This window comes from Dendropsophus ebraccatus, chromosome 9 (genome assembly GCF_027789765.1).
Source record: "Dendropsophus ebraccatus isolate aDenEbr1 chromosome 9, aDenEbr1.pat, whole genome shotgun sequence".
In the NCBI taxonomy this organism is placed as follows: Eukaryota; Metazoa; Chordata; class Amphibia; order Anura; family Hylidae; genus Dendropsophus; species Dendropsophus ebraccatus.
In genome coordinates this window covers 88,574,982-88,600,649 of record NC_091462.1, presented here as the reverse complement: position 1 = coordinate 88,600,649, position 25,668 = coordinate 88,574,982, and the positions used below count along the sequence as shown (strand labels likewise).

General features: G+C 41.2%; 1 protein-coding gene across 4 annotated transcripts in view; it reads left to right on the top strand.

Annotated features, from left to right (window-relative positions):
* The window catches only part of VWA3A (von Willebrand factor A domain containing 3A), a 64,746-nt gene extending 41,498 nt beyond the window's left edge, over positions 1 to 23,248 (top strand). For all 4 annotated transcript variants that reach the window (XM_069981985.1, XM_069981986.1, XM_069981987.1 and 1 more), the window contains exons 20-34: positions 300 to 471; positions 2,101 to 2,171; positions 2,380 to 2,535; positions 2,707 to 2,797; positions 7,524 to 7,631; positions 8,284 to 8,381; positions 9,248 to 9,400; positions 10,594 to 10,702; positions 11,719 to 11,863; positions 12,527 to 12,671; positions 14,132 to 14,277; positions 15,590 to 15,716; positions 16,730 to 16,827; positions 21,942 to 22,009; positions 22,902 to 23,248. In XM_069981985.1, coding sequence (XP_069838086.1) covers positions 300 to 471; positions 2,101 to 2,171; positions 2,380 to 2,535; positions 2,707 to 2,797; positions 7,524 to 7,631; positions 8,284 to 8,381; positions 9,248 to 9,400; positions 10,594 to 10,702; positions 11,719 to 11,863; positions 12,527 to 12,671; positions 14,132 to 14,277; positions 15,590 to 15,716; positions 16,730 to 16,827; positions 21,942 to 22,009; positions 22,902 to 22,939 — 1,725 coding nt within the window. In that variant the 3' untranslated portion in view covers positions 22,940 to 23,248. The remainder of the gene's footprint in view (positions 1 to 299; positions 472 to 2,100; positions 2,172 to 2,379; positions 2,536 to 2,706; positions 2,798 to 7,523; positions 7,632 to 8,283; positions 8,382 to 9,247; positions 9,401 to 10,593; positions 10,703 to 11,718; positions 11,864 to 12,526; positions 12,672 to 14,131; positions 14,278 to 15,589; positions 15,717 to 16,729; positions 16,828 to 21,941; positions 22,010 to 22,901) is intronic.
* Positions 23,249 to 25,668: the final 2,420 nt, after the last annotated feature.

The window sequence follows — 25,668 nt, the reverse complement described above, 5'->3', positions numbered from 1 at the left end:
ATTGGTTGGTGACTGGTTTACCCACCTTAAACTGCACTGCCTTATTTATAAAGATGGCTGGACCATGCTAAAAAGGAAGGACTTTGCCCCTCTGCCATTTTGTCTCGCACCCCCTCCTAATAGGCTGTAAGCTCATGCATGCGAGCAGGGACCTCACTCCTCATGTATGGATAATTATATGTAGATCTCTGTATATCTGTTATATAAATAAAAATTATTATTATTATTATTATTATTATTATTTCAAAAGCTTTTAATGACAGGTGCGCTTTAACTGCACGCAAAACTTCTCTTTACAGAATACAGTTCATGCCTACTTGTCTGAGGCAGTGTCCGGATGTTGCCTACAGCTCCATGTCTGCTTTTTTACAACCTCTGAAGACAGTGACAATGACAAAAGCGACACAGCTCATGTATTACAGGAACTAGCCCATGTCACTGGTGGAAGGTTTCACTGGTTTAATGACACAGGTAAGCAGGTACTGTATTATTAAACGACTATATCACTATGCAATAAAAAGGAATAGCATGGTACAATAACTATTACTCAGTTTCTCTTGTCTAATCTTTATATTAACACATCAGAATGATGGTAATATTAAGTAATAATTGCGGTGAGAATATCAAAAGAGAATGAATATTTATATCAGATTTTAATGAAGAAACAGCCTTTTTTTGGCGCGGGGGGGGGGGGGGTTATGAGCAATTTACTTCTTTTAAAAAATGTCAAGTCTTCCAGTACTTATCAGCTGCTGTATGCACAGGCAAAAAGACAGGAATGGCTGCACATCGCACCCATGGTTGACATGAAAGCTTGTTCAGCTACGATCAAAATAAACATCTGAAGTTATTATATAATTCGATCAAATCATATTGCCTCATGTACCAACGTGCAGGTCCCTAACCAAAAAACATCACTGTGTCCGTGTCAGGAACTGTCTAGAGAAGTAGCAAATCCCCATAGTAAACTTTTCCTGTTCTCCAGACTGGAAAGAATACAGCACTTCCTACAGGACACACAGAAGCTGATAAGGTCAGAGATTTTTCAATATAAGTAAATAACAGATATCTGGCACTTTCTGGCACCAGTTGATTTAAAAGAAAAAAAACACCCCAAATTATGTTTGGAATATAGATATACTGTGACCAGTTCCTTCCAATGCTTCAGTACAGATCTTCTGTTTTTAATTTCTTAAGAACTTAAAGGGGTACTCCGGCAGGGGGGGGCACTTTTTTGCTTGGACCGGGGAGGAGGTGGCCGAGGGAAAAGAAGTCCACTCACCTCCCCGGTTGCAGCGGCGGGTCCCGCATCACGGCGCTCCGGTGCCCAGTTCCCAGACGCTTCCGGGTGTCTGACGCGGGCCCAAGACGTGACGTCTCAGGTCCGCTCAGCCACCCAGTGAAGGAGGCGGGATCTAAGCGGACTTGAAACGGATCCCGCCTCCTTCACTGAGTGGCTGAGCGGACCTGAGACGTCGCTGGAATCGGGGAGGTGAGTGGACATCTTTTCCCTCGGCCCCCTCCTCCCCGGTCCCAGCAAAAAAGTGCCCCCCTGCTGGAGTACCCCTTTAAGAATTATTGAGATATACTGTATATACGTTACATTTGGCCATAGACACTAAATAATGGCTGATCAAAAATGTATTTTTTTACATACCTTATCGCTCACTTGTATTCTACCAATAGGAAACTTATATCGTCTTTGACGTTGCAAGGTTTTGCATTTTCTCAACTTTAAAAAAAACTTCTGTCATGGGAAACAGAGAACAGTGGATGGGAAAGCATAGAGTGTCAGTACTTTCCACCTGCAGGAGTTACACTTATTGTAACCAGTTTAACTAATGTTTGCATAGTGCCCCATTCACCTAATGGAACATGTATGTTTTTAGCCTCTGTCAGGGTGTTATGCATTTCTACTGTATCCGGGAAAAAAAAAAAATTACTGTTAAAGTCTATGGGCAACAAATGCCACTTTAGGTCTATATGGTGGCAGACGTCAGAGACTTCCATATACATAGGTCGAATGTCTAGTATCAGGAAACTCTCCAGAAAAAAAGTTTTCACTGAACTTTTTTTCAACATTTTTGTACCATCTTACAGGTGTGATTGAAAGTGATGACATAAGCGCCCTTGTTTCTGAGATGGAGAAAGCTGTTAATTACTCTAAAAAGGTATGTACAGGCATGTGTAACAACATTTTTAAACATCAGTGAGATCTTGGGGGGGGAGAAACTTTGGAGGGCAACTCACATAGGCTGGAAAGAGAGAGATGTTGCACTGTGTTATAGTTTCTGTTTGGAAAAAATGGTGCAGATGTGATTTATACATTACTGTCACACTAAAAAATATTGTTTCAGTTATTTGTATTTTCTTTTGCAGTGCGCCTACCTGGTAGAATCATTAAAATACCGTGCAGGGAATAAAAATGAAGACCAGACCCCAGATAACGCACCGGTGGTCTCATATCAAAAAGAGAAACAGAAGCCAAAAAAACTTCCACCTCCAAAACCAACAGCTCTGACACTTGCTAGAATGGTTGGTAGCATGTTATCGCTGTATATATGTTATACATGTGCCTACAAAGACTACGTAATATAGCAATGCTGATTCACTGCCAGCCTGAAAACAAATGGAAACTTCCTCACACTGCATATTTCTGTATATTTCTTGTGGTGCATAAGCCAGCATATTAACTCTAATTTTCAGGGTATTAAAGAGGAAGAAAAAGAAAAGAAGAACGCTAACATGAAAGCATTGATGTGGCGACCAAATAGTGCCAATGCTGATATTCCTCCAGGTATTTATTGCTTTGGGTCCTTATAATATGTATTTATTTGTATTACTTCAATACTAGACATTTAGCTGGACAGTTCACTTTCCAGAATGATATGGCTAGTTCCACATTAGCATAATGTATTCCTGCATCTGTCTTAGGGCCCTATTCCACCGGACGATTATCGTTCAGATTATCGTTAAATCGTTCAAATCTAAACGATAATCGTTCGTTTGAATAGCCGTTAACGATAAACTACCGAACGAGAAATCGTTGATCGCTTTATAAGACCTGGACCTATTTTTATCGTTGCTTGTTCGCAAAACGTTTGCAAATCGTTCGCATTGAATAAGACATTGTTCGGTCGTTCACAGTAGATACGAACGCAATAGCGAACAAATAGCGAAGAAAAAACGATCGTAAATACGATCATAAGTAATGATTATCGTTCCATTGAAAAGAGTGAACGTTTTCAGGTCTTTCGCAATAGTGGGCGTTTGAGATCGTAAATCGTTAACGATTATGCGAACGATAATCGTCTGGTGGAATAGGGCCCTTAGAGCTGAATGTCCCAGTCTGACCATGAGTCTTATGATCCAAACTAACAGCATCATAGTCATCTATACAGGTCCTTATATCTATAGTCAGGCTGGAACATTCAACCATAATACTGTGCGGGAATGCCTTCATATTACACTTGGGTGAAACTATCCTCATATAAAAAACTGTCCTAACTAGAGATGAGCGAACCGGGTTCAGGTTTGAGTCCATCCGAACCCGAACGTTCGGTATTTGATTAGCTGGGGCTGCTGAACTTGGATAAAGCTCTAAGGTTGTCTGGAAAACATGGATACAGCCAATGACTATACCCATGTTTTCCACATAGCCTTAGGGCTTTATCAAACTTCAGCAGCCACCGCTAATCAAATGCCGAACGTTTGGGTTCGGATGGACTCGAACCCGAACCCGGTTCGCTCATCTCTAGTCCTAACATATTAAAATGCTGAAATTTTGGAGGGAATATGGATAATTTTTTCTGTATTCCATTGGGTATGTATGTCAGTATTTTGCACCTAAATTATCTCTTTTGCTCTATGTTATTCCTGTGTTTTTCATACATATGATTATCCATATTTTCTTGCATGTTGTAGATGCAAATGCAGTCCTAATGTAAGTGTAAACTACAGATCTGTATTGTGGCTGTGCCTGCTATCCCGTACTTGCTGCAGGTCACGCTGCAGTCCGGGCATTTAGCGGTATCTGTCCTTCTCCTTCTCAGCGTTCTTAGCATTCTGTCCTGTGCTGAGCCGGCTTTCTGTGTGATTGGGGTTCTTCTAATGGCAGACGCATGCTTGTTTTCATGTATTTAAAGTGTCAGTCAGTGTCAGTCTCTGAGTGACGTGTTCATAGTAACATAGAAGTTTGGCAGTAACAGTAGTATGTCTGGTCCGGGGCTCCAGTATTCCTTCATTCCCTTCAGTTAGCGGTCACCATGGGACCTTTGTTGAGAGTAGTGACCTAGGAGTTTCCCGCAGCTAGGCCCCTCCTACCTTGCAGTGGGCTTTGGTAAAAACTGAGGACTCCTTAGACTTCGCTGGTTGAAGAGTATCCCCCAATCTATCCCCCTTCTGAACAAAGTTGCATTATCTGTGGGACAGGTGACTGATGTTATGTAGTGTTTGGAAACATATTGTTTTGTTCATGGTCTCTAATCATAATGGTTACATGTATGACATAAGCCTCAGCCAGCTGTTAGTTTATCATCCATACACCAGGCTTATGATGTAGACATGTGCTGCATGTTTGCATACAACTCATAGGTTGGATTCACTGTATAATTCTATGTCTTGCTCATATCTGATAACATAAAACCGGTTTCCTGGCATCTTCAGGTCACGAGACCATTGTATTTGCTGTTTTATTACTATTTTCAGGATGTCTTATCTCAGTAGTAGTAGCAGGTTGAGAATGCCATCCAAACGTTTTCTCCTGAGAACGGCCCCACAGACATCCTACAAGCAGGGGCGGTCTTGGCATTTCTGGGGCCCCAAGCAAAGTTATGTCTGGGCCCCCCCCCCCTCGACATGCGTTCCAAAACAATAGACCGCTGTGTGTTGCCCCCAGTAGTATATACCCTTTGTGTGCTACCGCCAGTAATATATACTCCTTGTGTGCTGCCCCCAATAGTATATACCCCTTGTGTCCTGCCCCCAGTAGTATATACCCCTTGTTTGCTTCCCCCAGTAGTATATAGACCCCTGTGTGTTCCCCCAGTTATATATAGCCCCCCGTGTGCTCCCCCAGAAGTATATAGACCTCCTGTGTGCTGCAACAGTTGTATATAGACCCCCTGTGTGCTGCCCCCAGTTGTATATACCCCCTGTGCGCTCCCCCACTAGTATATAGGCCCCCTGTGTGCTCCCTCAGGGGTATTTAGCCCCCCTGTGTGCTCCCCCACTTGGATATAGACCTCCTGTGTGCTCCCCCACTTGGATATAGACCCCTGTGTGCTCCTCCAGTTGTATATAAACCCCCTGTGTGGTTCCCCCAGTAGTATATAGAGCCCCTGTATGCCCTACCAGTATTATATAGACCCCTTGTGTGCTGCCCCAGTAGTATACAGACCTCTGTGTGCTCCCCCAGTTATATATAGACCACCTGTGTGCCTCACAAGTAGTATATAGACCCCCTGTATATTCCCCCAGTAGTATATAGACCCCTGTGTGCTCCCCCAGTAGTACATAGCCCCCCTGTGTGCTCCCCCACTTGGATATAGACCTCCTGTGTGCTCTCCAAGTTGTATATAGACCCCATTCTGCTGCCCCAAGTAGTATATAGACCCCCTGTGTGCTGCCCCCAGTAGTATATAGACCCCTCTGTGAAGCCCCAGTAGTCTATAGCCCCCCTGTGTGCTCCCCCTGTTATATAGCCCCCCTGTGTGCTCCCCCCATTTATATAGACCCCCGATGTGCGCTCCCCCAGTTAAACAGACCCCTGTGTGCTCCCCCTCCCATATAGTATATAACACAATAAAACAAACACTTATACTCACCTGGGTCCGGGCGTCTCCTCTTCTCTTCACTCTTGTGGCCGCAGGAAGGGATTTCCCTGCGATCACAAGAGTGCGGCACCACAAGGACAAAGCTGCCACTTGTGACCGAAGGGAAAACCCTTCCTGGGGCCACAAGAGTGACTGACAGGAAGGGGGCCAATGTCTCCCGCCCTGTCAGTGCTGCTGCATGTAACTATGAGCGCTCATTATGAGTGCTCATAGTTACAGTTCAGATGGCAGCAGCGAGCGGGGCAGCGGCCCTGTCCAGCGGTCTTGAGCATAAGAGCCGGGCGTGGGGGCCCCCCTGGATGTTGGGGGCCCCAAGCGATCGCTTGGGGTGCTTGGTGCCAAAGACCACCACTGCCTACAAGTATATGCATGTCCCATTCACATCTTGTTTTCTCTATGTGACACATTGGGATACTGCCAAGAAGGCATGGCAACATATACCATGACATACCTATTGGGCACTGCAATTCAAACACTGGTCTTGATTGATACCCCACAAGTGCACAGACACCCTGGATTCATGTAGGGGCATATGGCCTTACATATATCTGAGCTGCCTGTGTGCCATTGCTGTCCCATTTAAGTTTCACTGTCTTTATAACTTTCAAGATCTACATGACCAGTAGATGTGATATAAAGCAAGTTTGCAATATACATTCTTTTTTTTTTTTTTTTAGTTATCATGGAAAACACGGTACTTCCTGTTTTCTGACAGTTTTTTTTTCTTCAGAAAACAGGAAGTCCAGTGTATCCCAGGCCATCTGAGCGCTCACAGAGAGAAGGCAGTCATGTGATTGATGGACACATTGAGCCGTGATTCTCTGTGCTGGCCAGGACTTCCTGTGTTTAGTTTGTTTTTTTCAACCAGCTCATGTCAGAAAATCTGCCATCAGGAGACTGGGTCTGGAGCTCTGGTAAGTTCAGCTTTGTTTTAGAGCATGATAACAAAAAAAAAATAATAAATGTAAATTGCAAACTTCCTTTGTATCACATCTACTGTTGATTTAGATTTTAAAAGTTATAACGACAGGTACACTTTAAGGCTGCGTTCACACTACGTATATTTCAGTCAGTATATGTGTATTTCAGTCAGTATATTTCAGTCAGTATTGTGGTCCTCATATTGCAACCAAAACCAGGAGTGGATTAAAAACACAGAAAGGATCTGTTCACACAATGTTGTAATTGAGTAGATGGCCGCCATGTAATGGCAAATATTTGCTGTTATTTTAAAACAACGGCTGTTATATTGAAATAATGGCCGTTATTTACTGTTATATGGCGCTGGGCCTGTATATATATATCGGCATGCCTTTTTCTACATCTACCAGTGTTATAAAGCAAAAACAATCAGGACAATAGACTGGTTACTGGGGCTTTTCCTATAAAGCCATTTAAGCTAATTTAGGCTAAATGAGCTTTATAGTCACCAGGGAGTTTGGAGGTACAGTAAGCGTTTATAGGGGTACTCCGGAAACATATTTTTTGCTAATACGTTGCGTTAATAAAGTTTTATATTACTTTGTAACATAAGTAAGGAGGATTGGATATGTTAGCTTTTAAAATGCCTGATGCTTTTCTCCTATGAGGAAAACAATGAATTAAGGGGACTTTGAGCCGACTGTTCATTATTGTGAATGACGACTTCTACATACATCATTTATATCAATGTTTCTGAATATTTTACAGCTCAGCCTTTTAGAGATTGGAGCTTCACCAATGACAAGAAGGTGAAACAGAAGAAACAGCAGACTCCGTCCATCAGTTCCTTTTATACTGAAAATGGAAAGGATATTGGTATGTGACGATCATTGCCTGTTATATGTGTAAAGTAATAATTCATTGTCATGCTAGTGTGAGGACAGATTTTTTTTTGCCTCTTTTATCTTCACCATTGTCCCGCTAGGCTCTGTTTACATCCGTAGTGAAGGCTACATTTGGTGCTTACGTCACAATAATAAAAATAGAACCTAATAGGTGCGCTGTATACCAATAACTGACGGCCAAACAATCATTCAGCCAACAGTTATCCCCCCTGTCCGGCCCTGCTCTCCCCATACACGGAAACAGAATTTTGGCTGCGGCTTACCTCTCCCAGACCAAAGGAGTCAGGCAGTGATTTTCCATCACACCCCACCTCTATGGCAGCTGACATTATCTGTCAGTGGTCGTTTGGGAGAGCCCCTTACACCTTTTACCAACAGCCAAAACTGCCGAGCAGTGTGTACGGATGACTCAAGTGTATTTAGGACAGAAACACAGAAATGAGTCCAAACAGCTGTGAACTCAGCTGTAGATTGTCTTTCTATATTGCATATGGCATATACATATATGGCGTATTTTGCTGTTGTTTTAACTGATAACCTTTTTTTACATACTGGAAACAAATGTATCTTTGTTAGCTAAATGAACATTACAGCATATCATGGTAATTATTTCTTTATGGCAGGGGTGGTGTACAGAGATTATCCAAAGACCAAGACTGTGAGGAAGTCTATCCCTTTTATTGTGTTACCTAAAGAAGAAGAAGCCTGTTCTACAAAAGCAGTAAGTTAAGCAATGTCGATGGAAGATGCAACTAGAAAATGAAGATTGCTCCGCACCTTGACTGTATTGCATTGTCATATACTTTTCATGGCTTTATAGGCCCACTTTGTTTGCATCCTTTTACACTGTCTCATATGGGGCTGAGCAAAGACACAACTGAGCACCGATAAGCGGGATTAATCACATGGCTGCGCAGCACGAACGATCAGCGCAGCCATTTGAATACACAGGGAGCTGTAGCAAAGCTCCTTGCCAATAATTGGCCCTTGTAAAAGGGACTTTACTGAGTTGCCCTACCTTGCCACAATACACCATGTTACAGTGTTACATTAGGACATGTTAACCTGTCCCTGTACTGGTGAAGCATCTAGAAAGTTTCAGAAATGGCTAAAGGCTTGAGCTTGGTTTTTCTGTGGTGGAACTTAATTCTCCATGTACAACTATATCATGTCAATTCTTTGAGCAGAGAGGCGCAGAGAGTGGAGGCGTGCAAGGCCTCCTATTGAAAGAGATAGCAGTTGGGAATCAGCGTGGTGAGTGGGAGTTCTGAGTGGAATTTCGTTGCCAATTCTATAGTGTGAACGGGCCCTTAGTGAGGTTACACTATGTTATGGCCATTCCAGAAGCCTCCTCAAACAACTAGTAATAGTCAAGCACTATCCCGGCAGCAAAATAATGTTCTCAGTTCATATAATGAATATGTGGAAGCATAAAGTAAATGTCAAAAACAAGGTGCTTTAGTTTTATTCAATGTATTTTCTTGATCTGTGCAATCTCGTCTTATATTTCTATTTGGTTCTCAAGATTCCATATTTTTGTAGCATTATTATAATTATTATTGCTAATGTTATTTTCTTCCCTAAAAGTGGTTGAAGAAGTTTGGTTTAAAGAAGCTGAAGTTGGAGCTGACCAAGCTGGTGTTCGGCCCAGACTGCAATCACCAGAAAAAACTAGTCCCAGCATTACACAAGAAGGTTTCAGCTAAATACTGCACCATTTTTCCAAGTGTGGAGATCAATGTAAGTCACTTACCTTCTCTACTAGACTTTATTACATGTACAACATTATTTAAGATTTGGCCAGACACCAAGGTTTTAGTGAGATGTAGAAGCCAATGAATCCTCCCTGTTACTAAGACCCCTATTACACGAAGCGACGGAGAGGAGCAAACAAGCGCTGTAAGCGCTTGCTCGCTCCTTGTTTCCCGATCGCTGTTGGCGCTATTACGCGCGTCAGCAGCAAGCAAGTTGAGTACAGGGGGGCTACAGGGAGTTGTGGGGGGCTGCCCGGGTGATCGCTTGATCATCCTGGCAGCCCATAGCAGATACCATGGAGCGACTGCAGCAGATTGCTGCTATATTAGTCGTTTGTCTTTCAACATGTTGAAAGACAAACGACTGCAACAATGAGCCAACATCGTTCATGTCGGATGTTTGTCGTCTTATTTTACACAAGACGATTATTGACCGTTATGGCCGATATCAGCCGAATATGGACGATAATCCTTTCATGTAATAGGGCCTTAAGCCTTTGCAGGTATAGATTATTGTATTGGTTTTATCCATCAGCAGGTCCAAGTTTACAATAAACAAAGGGTCAATTACAGCTCACCCCCCAATAAAAGTTTAATATACCTCCTTGCCCATTATAAAAATAAAAATATAAAAAAATAAATATACATATTACATATCGTAGCATGCAGAATTTTCCGATCTATTAAAATATAACATTATTGTTACCGCACCGTGAACAGCATAAATTAAAAAAAAATAAACGCCAGGATTGCTAATTTTTTAAATTATATATAAAAAAAAATTAATAAAAAGCGATCACATTTTTATTTTACACCAATATGATATTAATAAAAACTAGAGATCGTGGCGAAAAAATAACACCCCAATCAGCCCTGTAGGTGGAAAAATAAAAGCGCTATGGCTCTTAGAAGGTGGGGAGGAACATTGCATTGATTTGACCCAGATATCCGTGCATCAATGGGCTAGGTCATGAAGAGGTTAAAGTGTCACTGTCGTTATAACTTTCAAACAAAAAATTATTATGAATGTAAATTGCAAACTTGCTTTATTCCGCATCTACTGTTGATTTAGATTTTGAAAGTTATAACAACAGTGACACTTTAACATTGGTTATATATAGACTGTATAAAGGCTAATATAATATAAAGGTTATATGAAATAATTATTTTCTTTTACAGGGAGTTGTTAAGCATCTTCAGTTTCAGCCTAAGGAGCTGGAGGAATATATTGAACAGCTAGAAAAAACATTAAAGCGCTACATTCATCGGCTTCAGTGGCTTCTTTCAGGTAACTATTTTTTTTTCTGCCTCAAAAAAAAACAAAAAAACAAAAACAGGAATAGCTGTGTGCATATTTAGTTTATTTTTACTACAGTGGCAGAACCCACCTCTATTTGCTATTCTAAAGCTACTATACCTGTTACATTTAGTGTTGAAGACTCTGGGGAAGATTTATTAAACATGGTGTAAAGTGAAATTGGCTCAGTTGCCCCTAGCAACCAATCAGATTCCACCTTTCATTCCTCACAGATTTTTTGGAAAGATCGAATGAAAGGTGGGATCTGATTGGTTGCTAGGGGCAACTAAGACAATTCTACTTAAAGCGTAACTGTCATTTCAGGGTCATTTTTCTGAAAACAATAAATATCAACAGTACAAGCGATTTTAAGAAACTCTGGAATAGGTTTTATGTACTAAAAGAGTTTCCTTCTGGACTGAAAAAGCAATCTCCCAGCCTCCCCCCTCACATCAAATGAAGCAGGATTTCTGTCTCCATTATGTGGCTATGGAGAGGGGAGGGGCTGAGAGGAGTGACTGAGCACGGAGCAGTCCTGCACAGCACAACACCCTGCAATCTTCTCTCAGTAAGTTCATAGATAAGCACTGACCTTTCTGACCCCTGAATCCTGCGGTTTAGGTGCACAGAGAGTCTACAAACAGCTGACCTTCATGTCACCTCTTCCTGCTCCCTCATCTCCCTCGGCCCCTCCCCCCTCCATAAGGATAGAATGGAGAGAGCAGAACCCGTCTTCACTGGCTTCTCTGTAATGAAGACGTGTTTGCCTGATAATGCACAGATAAGAAGTCAGGGGGGGAGGCTGGGACATTGCTTCTTGAGTACAGAAGGAGGCTTTTTTGGCTGATGAAACCTATTACAGAGTTTCTTAAAATCGCTTATACTACTGATTTCTGCAATAAAAAAAAACATGACGGTTATGCTTTAACACCAGTTTGATAAATCGCCCCCTCTGTCTTCTCTAACCAACCATTTTAGTCCTATTTTCGTTGTGCTCCACCTTACAGGGAGTCGTCGGCTGTTTGGCACCATACTGGAAAACAGGGTGTGTATACTTATTGGTGCATCCAGCTCCATGGCTCCATTCTTTGCAGAACTACAGAAAGGCTTAATATCATTACTATGGGAGCAACTGAGACCAAGAAATATTTGGTAGGTGGATATTACATTTAAAGTGAATGATGTTACATCCAATTTGTGCTACTGTACAGACCCTTCTGATTTATTTCAGAATTGTTGCAGCAGCTCACTGGTTAAGCAGTACATTAACAACATAAGCTATGTTCACACAATGTAAGAGACGGCCGTTCCCTGGGTCGCGGAACGTCTGGTCTCTGAAACGACCAACCCTGCCGGTACTGCAGTACCGGCCGGGATGATCTATTTAGAGACCGGCCGCAGAGTTCTGATGCGGGCGCATCCGTGGGTGCCCGCATCAGAACTCTCCACTGCACACTATGGAGCGAGTGGCCGGAGCCGCTCGCTCCATAGTGTGGACTGACATGGTTTTCAATTCAATGGACCAATTCTATTCAAGAAAACTGACATGTCAGTTGTTTGTTGCGCCGCTAAGGATCCCGGCCGGAGCGTATACCATGTGTATACGCTCCGGCCAGGATCCCATAGACAGCAATGCAACGTATATTCTGGTTATAATCACGGCCATTGTACAACGGCCGTGATTTTACTAAAATATACGTTTTGTGAACATAGCCATATACTGTATGCACAGAGACGTATGCAACTGTGCTGTATATTTTATGGTGGCTTATGACTAAATGTTTTTGTAATTTTTTTAATCCACATATGAAACAGGTTCAATTTGATAAGCATTGCGGAAAACATAGAGCCGTGGCAGGAGTGTTTGGTGGAAGCCTCTGATGACGCTTGCCAGGATGCTCTGCAGTGGCTTTCCAGGCTACAGCCCCGCGGAAACACTTGCATCCTTCATGCTTTGGAGGTTAGTGAAATGTAATCCAAAACAAGAATTTCACATGAATTTACCCTTTTTGCTTATAAAGAATGTTGTTAGGTTTTTTGTAACACAGATTTAATCTTATCGACGTATATCACCCCAATATTCTGGATAAAGGGGGGAATGAATGGATTAATGGTAATAACCCTTGTGTCTGGTATTTGAAGGGTTTATTGCCAGCACACCTGGTATTGTAAGGTAATGAAGAGATTAAAGGGGGTTGTACAGGCTTATAAAAATGTCTACTTTCATCCATGAATGGTGCCACTCCTGCCTATAGGTTACACCTGATATTGCAGCTTAGCTCCTTTAAAGTTAGAGGGACTGAGCTCTGTTACTGTACATGGACTCTGGAGTGTATTGCTGTTTTTAGAACAAACTGCTAAGGTATTGAAAGGATTCATTAATACCTGGTGGCAGGCTCCAGGATTGTTCTCTGCACACACTGATCATGTTTATTTTCCTCTTTCTGTCCTGACTTATTATAAAGATCACTGCATGGAATAGAGAATATTGTGAAATATTTGGTCTTTGAGTACTCCTGGAGGACCTCCTTGACCCCTCATGTGTGAGTCTTAAATCAATACTGTAACCACCAACCTAACCCAAACCACTGGTACCGTCTATTTGATGAGAGTAAGTCTTTCCTGGTCTTGACTTTTAAAATACTCCAGGTGGCTTGGTTAGGGTAAAAAAATTATCATTTCATCTGCAGCAGCCAAGTCAATGAGGCATGGCCTAGGCTTGTGCCCCCTCTCCTTCCTTCCTCCCAGTCCTCCTCATCATTAGGTACAGCCCAAGGCAGGATTTTGCATGTTTATCGCATGTCTAAATAGTGCAGAAGCCACGCCTCATCGACTTTGCTGCTGCAGATTAAAGGATTATTTTTTACCCTAACCAAGGCACGGGGCACATTTTAAAAGACACCACTGGGAGGGGCTTACTGTCACCAGATGGACGGTACCAGTGGGGTAGGGCGGTGGACACAGTATCACTTTAAAGGGGTTATCCAGTGCTACAAAAACATGGCCACTTTCTTTCAGAGACAACACGACTCTTGTCTCCAGTTCAAGTGCCGTTTGCAATTAGGCTCCATTCACTTCAATGGAACTGAGCAGCAAAATCCCGCCCAAGCTGGAGACAAGAGTGGGGCTGTCACTGTTTTTGTAGCGCTGGATAACCCCTTTAAAGTCTGATGATGTATTTGTTATGGATAAACAATTTGTTTCCTATCTATGCTAGAAATAAATAGTATGAATAATAAAACCCTTTATTTAGCTGTATGTATGTATCCTGCTTCATTTTGGGTAATCAAAACTACTTTGCAGGTAGGAGACATAATTTTATTGTACATTGCAAACATATCTATAACCTGGAGAGTTTTTATGTAACAAAAGGAAATTTATATAAATTTCTAAAACTTTTTGCATTTCTTCTTCTTTCAGAAGGGTTTTACTTATCCGGGTGTACAAGGAGTTTACCTCCTGACAGATGGGAAAGCGGACATTAGCTACAACCTTCTGCTTGCAGAACATCTTGTAAAATCTCATAATGTCAAAGTACACACTGTTTCCTTCAACACTTCAGAAAGGTACGTCAGAAAGGTGCCTGTTCACGTCCAGTATTGCAATATATATTGTAAGGGTCCATTTACACAGAAAGATTATTTGACAGATTATCTGCCAAAGATTTGAAGCCAAAGCCAGGAATGGATTTAAAAAGAGGAGAAATCTCAGGCTTTACTTTCTGACCTGATCTCTGTTTACGTGAACAGGCACCCAATGACTGTTGACCCCAGGCTGCTTTGTGGAAGCCACTTTGTGACAATAACATCATCTGCATAGACACAGCTTCCTCTTTTGGAGTTTCCCATGATGCCCTTTGTCTCCTGTGATGTCTAACTGACTGTAAAACTGTTATATGGCCTACAGCTTGTTTAGCCAATCAGAGCTGAGCAACCTGAGTTATCTGACAAAGGGAGGCTGGCTTAACAGGGCTTAGACCCGCCTCCCTCTTTATGATGTCATTGTCACAAAATGGCTGCCACACAGCAGCCTGGTGTCAACAGTCATTAGGTAAGAATGAGTTTACTTCTCTTCCTGGTGGGGGATTGAGGGGGGGGAATTAGGGAAGGGGCACAGATAGGTGATTAAAGCATATTACAAAGTTATATAACTTTCTAATGTGTTTTAATTACAGGGAAAAAGCTTTTCGCTGGAGTACCCCTTTAAATCTTGACAAAAACTATTGCTATTCCCCTAATGTGTATTTCTGTTTTTGCGCAATAGTAAGACAGTCCTTCCCTATAAATAACCTATTTCTCGACCTTAACTGTTCTTTAATTCATCCTGCAGTTAGGATTGCATTAAGGCCTTTTAAATCTCCATCAATTCAAAAAATTATTCCAAGTACCCCATGGTCATATACATTGTAAATATCTATATGATCACCATTTGAATTTAAAAATACAGACTAATTTTACACTGATTTTAAAATCATTCAAACAATTGCGTCTGTATAATAACCATACTGGTCCAATAGGTGCCACATGGACCGAGTGTCAGAGGAATGGGCCCTATGGTTATGTTTTACTTTCCTGGCGTATATGACATACAGACACTCCAATTGCAGAATGAAAGCCGCATAGCTTATATCAGTGAGATCAATAATCTATATCAATAGGATGTATAGGATAATCAATATCCTATACATTTCTTAGGTGTTACTTGTATGATGCAAAGACAGAAGTCAGCATTGTACTCGCCGACTGCACTAGAAGACATGAGACTTTAGTGTATTGATGAACTAGAACTAGTACAATTCATAGTGGTAACCTGCAGACAGTCATCGTTTTATTCTAAAACATTTGTTTGTTTCCTTCGTTATCTTTTATCTCCATTTAGATCAGGGAATGAATTCCTGAAAAAACTGGCGGCTCTATCGGGAGGGAGATACCATTCTCGACATGGGGATATGGATGGACACTTTGCTGCACACAGGATGTTGAGCGAGGGCTTCACAGATGAAGATGTATGTATTATTATGGCCTTTTCTGCTTGGCTTTTGCCAGAAAGTAAAGCTTGGCCATACAAGATAGCTGTCAGACAATGCTTGGCAGATCTATGGTCAGAGGAGCAAGCAAAAGAAGGCAAATTAACTTTTACTTTACAGCTATATCCTCCTACCTCCACAGTAATCCACCATATACATTAACAAATGTATATGGTTGGCAAAGACTTCCAAAAACACCTAAATAGCAAGGTTAGCCTTTCAGAAGACTGGGAAAGCCAGGTTGCAACCCCTGTCGGAACTGTGAGGGTGGTCAAATAGTTTTGGACCAAACTTTTCCAATGTAGTGGTCCTTCAAGTTACCACTGTTAATGAGGTTGTCCAGGCAAAATAAACTTTCCCCCTATCCACAGGATAGGGGACGAGTAAGAGATTGCGGGTCCGACCTCTGTATTAGGCCCCCGTCTTCATTGTTATGAATACAGCCGCACGTATGGCAGTTCTATTATTGTTATGGAGCCCCTGGAAAGAGCTGAGTAAGCTGGAAAGTGCTTACTCCACTCATCCGGCAGCTCTATAGAAATGAATAGAGCCATGGGTCACGTGCCGTACCCGCAGGGATGGGCGGGCAGGGAGGGCGCAGCAAGGTGAGAGGAGACGTGGCCTCCTGTGCCAGATTTACCATGATTTACTCCTGCTCACAGGCTCATAAGACAGTATTGTAACCTCAGAGAGATGCTGCTAGATAAATTTTACTAACACAGTGCACACCAATGAGCTCCTTTTGTGCCCCAGTTTGATGCTCATATCAATATATTTGATATATCTAATATCAGTTGATTTGAAAGAAATAGATTTTCGCTGGACAACCCTTTAATCATGCTGATCGACTGGCTATTGTGGCCATTTGCATGCATTGCAGAATAGCATTGTTTGTTGTCTGTTGTAAAATACCCTTAACACCTCTTATTTACTACACATACACTATCATTATTAACATAACCTGTGGTAACTATTTTTTCCTTTTATGATAGGATCCAGTCCTCCCACTGTTTGAAGGAGATGATTTAAAAATACTTGCAAAAGAAATAGACAGAGCTCGCCAGTTTGTCACCCAGGCAAGATCCTTCCAGTATGTAATTCACATTAATGTATATTCAGTTATGACATTTGTGATTATACAGTTGAGATTGGGTTGCGCCTTATAGAGAAAGCTATGCTATATACTGTAGATAGAACTATTCTAAACACATATACATTTTATCTTTTCCCCTGTCTGAATCAAAGACTAAAATCTAGTAGAACAAGGCTTGATGCCAATATTTAGTTGACAAACATACAGTATAAATAATTTGGGAAAACACATTGTGGGACATTTATCATGACGGCGTCAAGTACGCCAGTCTAAGGGCCCTATTACATGGGCTGATTATCGTGCAGAAAATCTTGATATTGTTCGAATTTAAACAATAATCTTCCTGTGTAATTGCAGGCAACAATCGAAAAATCTTTTGTGTGTCGTTGATTGTTGATTTAGATCTGACACTAAAATTATTGTTAATTGTTCGGTGCAATTCCACATTTCTTCACCGTAATTCCGCATTCGTTCACTAATGTTTCAGTGTAATTCTGCGTTCGTTCACTAATCTTTCAGTGTAATTCCGCATTCGTTCACTAATCTTTCACTGTAATTCCGCATTTGTTCACTAATCTTTCACTGTAATTCCCCATTCGTTCACTAATCTTTCAGTGTAATTCCGCATTCGTTCACTAATCTTTCAGTGTAATTCCGCATTTGTTCACTAATCTTTAAGTGTAATTCCACGTTCGTTCACTAATCTTTCACTGTAATTCCGCATTTGTTCACTAATCTTTCAGTGTAATTCTGCATTCGTTCACTAATCTTTCACTGTAATTCCGCATTTGTTCACTAATCTTTCAGTGTAATTCCGCATTCGTTCACTAATCTTTCACTGTAATTCCAAATCGTTCGTAACGATCGCAACTAACGACTATCATTATGTGTAATATGGTAAATGATCTCAGGTTAAATATAAACGATCTCATTTGCGATCGTTAATTGCTAATCATTAAAAATTGCATAGATTCCAGTAAGATGTACAGTACAGCCACAGATGCACCTGCACTTAGTGGCATTGTACACCAGTGGGGTTTTACATAAGACTAGTATGTAAAACACTGGTCTTAGGAGGGCCCTATTACCTAGAGCAATTTTAGGCGGAGTAGGATAATATTACCTGTGTTATGCTACGTTTACACGGAGCGATAATTCGCCCAATTGATCATTTAATGATTTTGAAGCAACAATTTGGTTTCTATAACGATCATCGTTTAGACGAATAAATTGTTAGAAAAATCATTATTGCGATCGTTTTCAAGATCGCTTAACCCATAGCTGCACCAGGACTGAACGTCCTCGTGCCGCTATGGGAGTTCAGAGGGGGGGTCGCGCGGCGATCCAGGGTGCCACATGTAGCCCGGGATCGCGGCTATTAGCGGGCACGGTCCGATCGCCGTGCCCGCTGATTAAGTACTTAGAAGCAGCTGTTAAAGTTGACAGCTGCTTCTAAATACTTGCTCATCTCCATCCCTGGTGGTCTAGTGGGGGGATCGCCCCCCCGCAGCGCGATTGCGGGGGGGCGATCCCCGCATCCATTCAGCAGCCAAAAGCAATAGAACACCGATCTCACAGATTCATGCAGTATAACTATACTGCATGGATCTCTATGAGAGATCAGAGTGCATATACTAGAAGTCCCCCAGGGGGGCTTCTAGTATATGTGTAAAGTAAAAGAAAAATGTATTTTTAATAACACAAAATCCCCTCCCCTAATAAAAGTCTGAATCACCCCCCTTTCCCCATTTTATAAATAAAAATAAATAAATAAACAAACATGTTTGCTATCGCCGCGTGCGTAATCGCCCGAACTATTAATTAATCACATTCCTGATCTCACACGCTAAACGGCGTCGGCGCAAAAAAATCCCAATTGCGCATTTTTGGTCGCATCAAATCCAGAATAATTGTAATAAAAAGTGATCAAAAAGTGATCAAAAAGTGATCAAAAAGTCGCATATGCGCAATCAAGGTACCGATAGAAAGATCACATCATGGCGCAAAAAATGACACCTCACACAGCCCCATAGATCAAAGGATAAAAGCGCTATAAGCCTGGGAATGGAGCGATTTTAAGGAACATATATTTTCTTTAAAGGTTTTAATTTTTTACAAGCCACTAAATCAAATAAAAGTTATACATCTTACATATCGTTGTAATCGTAACAACTTAAGGAACATATATAACAAGTCAGTTTTACCCTAGGGCGAACGGAGTAAAAACAAACCCCCCCCCCCCCAAATCAAAAAAAAAATTTCAATTTCACCACACACAATTTTTTTCTGGTTTCCCGGCACATTTTAGGCAAAAATTACATCTGCCATAGCAAAGTACAATTAGTTGCGCAAAAAATAAGGGCTTATTTGGGTCTCTAGGTGGAAAAATGCAGGCGCTATGGCCTTATATACACGAGGAGGGAAAAACGAAAACTGGCTGTGTCCCCTAAGGGTTAAAGGGAACCTGTCACCCCCCGTGCCGGGGTGACAGGCTCCCGACCCCCGTTAGAACCCCCTATACTTACCTCATCCCGCCGGGTCCCGCTTCTGGATTCGGTCGGGTCCCGGAGATCTCAGCCGCTGCAGCCCGGTGCGCGCGCTGACAGATGAGTCCAACGCTCATAGAGAATGACGGAGCGCTGGACTCTCCTGTCATTCTCTATGGGTGTTGGACTCATCTCTCAGCGCGCGCGCCGGGCTGCAGCGGCTGAGATCTCCGGGACCCGACCGAATCCAGAAGCGGGACCCGGCGGGATGAGGTAAGTATAGGGGTCTCTAACGGGGGGTCGGGAGCCTGTCACCCCGGTACGGGGGGTGACAGGTTCCCTTTAAGCCCATCTCACACATAGGGTGAATCTTTGAAAGACTGTTTACACAAAGCTATTTTTAGCGAACGATCAACGATGATTTGAGAACATGTTAAAAGATCACAATGAACAATATTTTGCTCTTCGCTTGATCGTTCGCTGTGTTTACATGAGCCAATTATCACTCAAATGCCATCATTATTGGGAAAATTTTAACAATAATCGTTCTGTATAAACGCACCATTAGGGCCTGTGATCAGTTGACAAACAAGCCGTTTGTTGGCTGATCACTTTCTTTTGCCTCAGTTATCGTTTGTGTGGCTTTCCCAGCACAGTAGTCGAACCTAGTAATAGGCAGTACATGAGTTTTGATCTACAGAATTAGCACTAGCGTACAGCACATGTTGGGCTATGTAATATGGTGCTTAGTAACACCGCCCTCTCTCCTCCCCCCAATGTCTATAGCATGTAAGGGATTTAAGAAAACCTGTAAGGTTAGCAAGTTATTGTGCAACACCTCTTATCTCTGTTATGTGCCTGTCACACCTGTAATGCATTAGCCAGGCATTTCTGTATGCATACATTATTCTTCATAGCTAACAACAAGTAACAATGGTTTAATATATTATTAAGTAATATTACAGGCCTTAAAAAAATACTGGATACATGTATCTTTCCATAAGAGGTTATTTGGGACCTCTGGGACCTGCACCTATGTCCACGACCCCTAACCCTTGTTCCTCCAGCACTGTGATGTTGTATGTGCCTGTAATATAGATTCCTTATTTATGATTAGGTCATAGAAGCATGTCAGTGTTTGCTTACATTACATATACTGTATATAGCTTAATGGTATATAAATATGTGACACATATGGCAAGTATCATCAATACCTTATGCACAACATGTAATTACAATCAGTATTAGTTATATCAGCCTCTCCCACATTCTTTAGCACTTTACACTATTCTAGCATATTCCATATGTTAGTATAAGTGTCAGTCACTTTAGGTCTGTTTGCACGACTATTTTTAAACATGTCTCGTAAAAACGTATTAAAAACTGACAAATTGGTTGAGGAGTGAAAGCGATAACACTTTAGATGTCATGGTCAAAAGCAACTGTGCCATCTACAGTGTTTAACAGTGGATGAGGGTGATCCCCCCTGTCTGTGGCCCGTTTGCCAGGTGCTGATGGTTATCATGGCAGACGGTCACCGGATAAAGGTCCTCAAGACTACTAGCTATGTTTGCCTAGAGGCGCAGTCTAGTGGGATGCTTGTCATTGTAACATATATGTATTCTAAAGCTTCTAGTCCTCTAGAAGGGCCAAAAAAATAAAAAGTTACATAAAGATTAATAAAAAATAAGATTTACAGTCTTAAATCTAAATATATTTTGCTGATTCCTATAGTTTTCTTTTTATAGGATTTTTACTTCCACAAAAATCAATAAATAGATGATAAATGTAATAATGCCAGGGTCTGATGACTGTAACCGCTGCAGTTCTTACAACAGGGTCCTGTCCTCCATATGAAGTGAGTGGCAGTCATTAGCGTATTCAACTATACATGCTGCATTCCACTATCATTGTCCCATACAGGGTGAATGTAGTAGCAGTCTGCACTCATGACCACCGCTCACTTTAAACAGGGGACCAGGACCAGTTGCATGAATCATGGCAGTACCAGTGGTCAGACCCCCCAGAAACATTGTATTTCTCACTTATACTGTAAATAAGTGATAAAAGTTGCCTGTGGCATTACTCTTACAGAATACGGCTGGGTTCACGCTACGTACTGTATATTTCAGTCAGTATTGTCCTCATATTGCAACCAGAACCAGGAGTGGATTACAAACACAGAAAGGATCTGTTCACACAATGTTGAAATTGAGTGGATGACGCCATATAACAGTAAATAACGGCCATTATTTTAATATAACAGCCGTTGTTTTAAAATAACAGCAAATATTTGCCATTAAATGGCGGCCATCCACTCAATTTCAACATTGTGTGAACAGATCCTTTCTGTGTTTTTAATCCACTCCTGGTTTTGGTTGCAATATGAGGACCACAATACTGACTGAAATATACGTAGTGTGAACCCAGTCTACTGGTTTATCAGAATTGTCCCTTATAATTCTGATGATGATTTTAACAATAAATTAATGAACAGCTATCCCAGAAAATGAAAATTTAAATCGAAAATCACCCCTAAGTTAAAAAAAATTAGATTTTAAATTTAGTCCATAATCCCCCGGCCCTAAAGGGAATTTATAAGTAACTACACATTGTTTCTAACAGGTCTCTGATATTAGAAAAACAGATGTCTGCCTCCAGAGATGCATCCTTGATAGAAAGTGATGTCTCAGGTAAGAACCACAATAGAGCTGAACTACCCTGGCTAGTATTATCAAAAAAAATATGCAACAAGATTTTGAGATTGCCAGTATACCCATTGAAACTGTGTCATAGAGTCTGCCTGAGGCAGACTCAATGCGAAGATCACCAATCTGACAGAACGGAGATAAGTATTATTCCTCTGCCTGTCAGGTAAAGTGATCGGGACCCCCGCAGTCACACTGCAGGCGTTCCAATCAGTTAGTGACACTGACAACCTTAAATGCCGCAATTGCTATAAATATAGCATTTAAGGAGTTAAAGGGGTATTCCACTCAAACTCACCTTTTCATATGTTGTTGCCCATGGTGAGACTAACAATTCCTTCCACACTTGTTCTATTCAGTCTCCTTCACCCAATTCTGAGCTGCTGCTTTCTGTTGAAAAAACAAAACTCTGTGTGTAAGCTTTTCTTTCCATCTCCCCTTCCTTCTGAAACGGCTAATGTAAACCATTCCCTGACAGGCTGTATCTGCAACTTCTTAGCTTCTTTGTAAAGCTGGGAGGTTTAATCTGAGGTCAAGTTGCTGATGAACTCACTGTGATTAATAACCCCAATACATAGTTGTTATAAAGTTGCATATAGGGACTTTTACATTAGCCTTCTTGAAGGGGGGAAGGCCGAGAGAAAAGCTCATACACTGTTTTTTATGACTTCAGCAGAAAGCAGCAACTCAGAACTGGGGGAAGGAGACCGAATAGAAAATAACAAGTATGGAATGAATTGTTAGTCTCAACATGGGCGGCAACATATGAAAAGTTATGTTTGAGTGGAATACCCCTTTAATAGCACTATACAAGTGTCCAGTGACTGTATTATATGTGGCAGGAGGATTTCATACATTCATTTCTTTTATATAACAGATGAAAGGGACAGGATCACATCAGGAAAAGGCTTTTAACCAATCAGGCAACCGACACAGAAAAGAAGAAACAGGAATTTTAAAGTATAAATTTGCTATTGTATATATGTGTGTTCATCAGTCAAAGCTATTCCCCAAAGGTCCGTGCATTATATAATCTGTGACTTTTATCTCTGAAAATGATTGTCAGATAAAATGTATCATAGATCTATTGTACTGGAATAGTTAGTCAAAAAATACTCCATAAACCATAATACTTTAGGTGTAAGTGATGGAAATGATCTGTGTTCTCTGACTCCGGAATGTTTTTATGTATTTGTATATTAATAAAGTATATTTTATGGTCTTTGTACATTGTTGTCACTTTCGAAAATTATATTTATTTTTTTAAAATTACATTAAACAAGGCACTGGCGTATATAGAGAGCAAGAACACCAGTGTATTGTATATGGTAGTAGAGGCGCCCACTGTAATTCTCAGGAGGAGCGTCTTACAATCTGTATTGCCTGACAATAGGTACAGCAGTCAGTGGTGATGATACAGGAGTCCTCTGCTCTTTAAAAAGTTATCTTAAAGTGGTCTTATCACCATATACCTAAAACTTTTTTTTTTAAATCTGGAAGCAGTATTACCCCAAAATAGAGGACTTTTTGTTTTAGGCAACCTGTGGGGGTCCTATGGGCATGAAAGACACTTATAGCATATGTAAGGCATAAGCCATCAGTGCTTATTGCATGAAATGCCCACTCACAGCGCATTCAGCTGTCCGTATAAAGTGTATGGGGGGTCTCTCAAGTCTCCACCAACGGATGATGTTGGAGATAGGGTCAGACGTGCTGGAATTTCACTGTCTGACCCCTTTTTTCTCAAATAGACAAGCAGCTAGAGCTGTCTGGCTGTGGCTTACGCCTCCCCTCTCCATAGAGAACACTAAATGGTTTGACTGTTATGAACATTTATTTGTAATGGAGACCAGTTAGCCGACACTTTTTGAATTGCATTGACTTCTATGAGACTGTTATCTGCTTTGTGGATGGCACAGTGGTTAGCCTTGTTGTCTTGAGGTATTGGACTCCAACAAGGTACCTGTCAGCCCTGCTCTCCTCCGTTCCTTATTCTTTTCAATAAATTAATCAAATGTTTAATTTTTTAACATTTTTTTATTTTTGTACAAGGCTGCAACACAAAATGTGAGTAAGGTGTAATGCTGGTTTCATCAGTTTTTCTGCCAAAGCTAGAAGTGGATTCAAATGGGATGTGAAATCTTAAGAGAGGACTACTTCTCTTTCCTGTTGAATCTTCTTCTTGCTCTGGCAGTGGCAGTTTTCCACCAAAAAAATGCTATATGTGAAACCAGCATAAGGGCCGAAGACTTTCCGACAGCATTGTAATATGGGTACGAGTACACCTCATGTTGACATAATATATATATATATATATATACCATCAAACAATGGTCTGTGCAAGGACAAATCACAAGCTCTTTTGCACCCAGAAATTGTCGTTATCTGCCTAATGAAGGTTTTGTATCTTAAAAGAAAAGCACCTGGACAAGACAAGACAGTTCTGAATGTTTCCTTGTATTGAGCGAACTCTTGAAAGTCTGGGTTCGGCAGCATTTTTCTGAACCTAAACACTCAGCATTTGACCCGGCATCTAGAGAAGTTGGATGCTGCCCTAGGGCTGCCAGTGTATGGCTGTATCCATGTCTGCAGAAATTTTAGATAGGCTTGATCGAACAGCAGAAAAAGCTAGGTTTGATCGAACTCGAACCAAGCTGGGATTTCCGCATTTGACTGCTGAAGCCTTCATGCTCCGCACGGAAGGAGGAGACATCCCGGGGACCACCTAGAATTCCGGGATACAGCATATTACCTAGGGTCTTAGGGATGTCTCGAGGTGTATTATGGAGTCTCTCTCAGAATAGTTCCAGAAAGCTCAGTTTATTTATAAGAAAATTTTCCTAGGGCTGCATGGGCAACCCAGGGGACCCTTACAGATTAGCGTCCAATCACACTTTATTAGTATAATTAACTTAGAAAAATATTATGTACTGCAAATTATTTCATACATCACATGTCTAGACAGGTGTCTAGACAGATGAAAGAACAAAATTATCAAACACTTGACAATTTCTCCATAAAGTTCCTGGAATGTTTTTGCTTTATTTGCATCCTGTATTTTATCCTAAAACCGCATGGTTTAACACTTTAATGAATATCCATTACAAATACATGTATTCCCATTACAGTAACATGGTACATGTTGTATCTTAACCAACTGTATGTGACTTACCACCTGTGCGCCCTAAAGCACTCACAGAAATATCCATTGCACCTTAACATAGCTAACTACAGTAGGAGTGGACCTTTCTTCTGCTTTGTGGCCTGTTATTTCACCTAAAAACTCTCGGTTGGGCTCTTCCTTTACAAGTCAAGTTCAAACTGCACTTACCTCTCAAGAGGGTCTATAATAATAAAGACAATTGTATACAGTTATCTCCATCGCGTACTTGTAAACAATCACTTCACATAACTTCTCCTTTTTTGCAGATGTATAGAAGCATGTTAAGCATGTTAACTTGTAGCAAAACTTATGTACACCTAAGAAATGTCTGATATCTCAACTCTGCTACCACACAAGTTTTCCAGGACTCCCTAGGGCAATGTCCAACTTCTCCAGCCACCAGGAGTCAAATGCCAAGTGTTTGAGTTTGGACCAATGTTGTTTGTTTTTTGTCTTTTTTTTTTTTTTAAAAAATAATCCT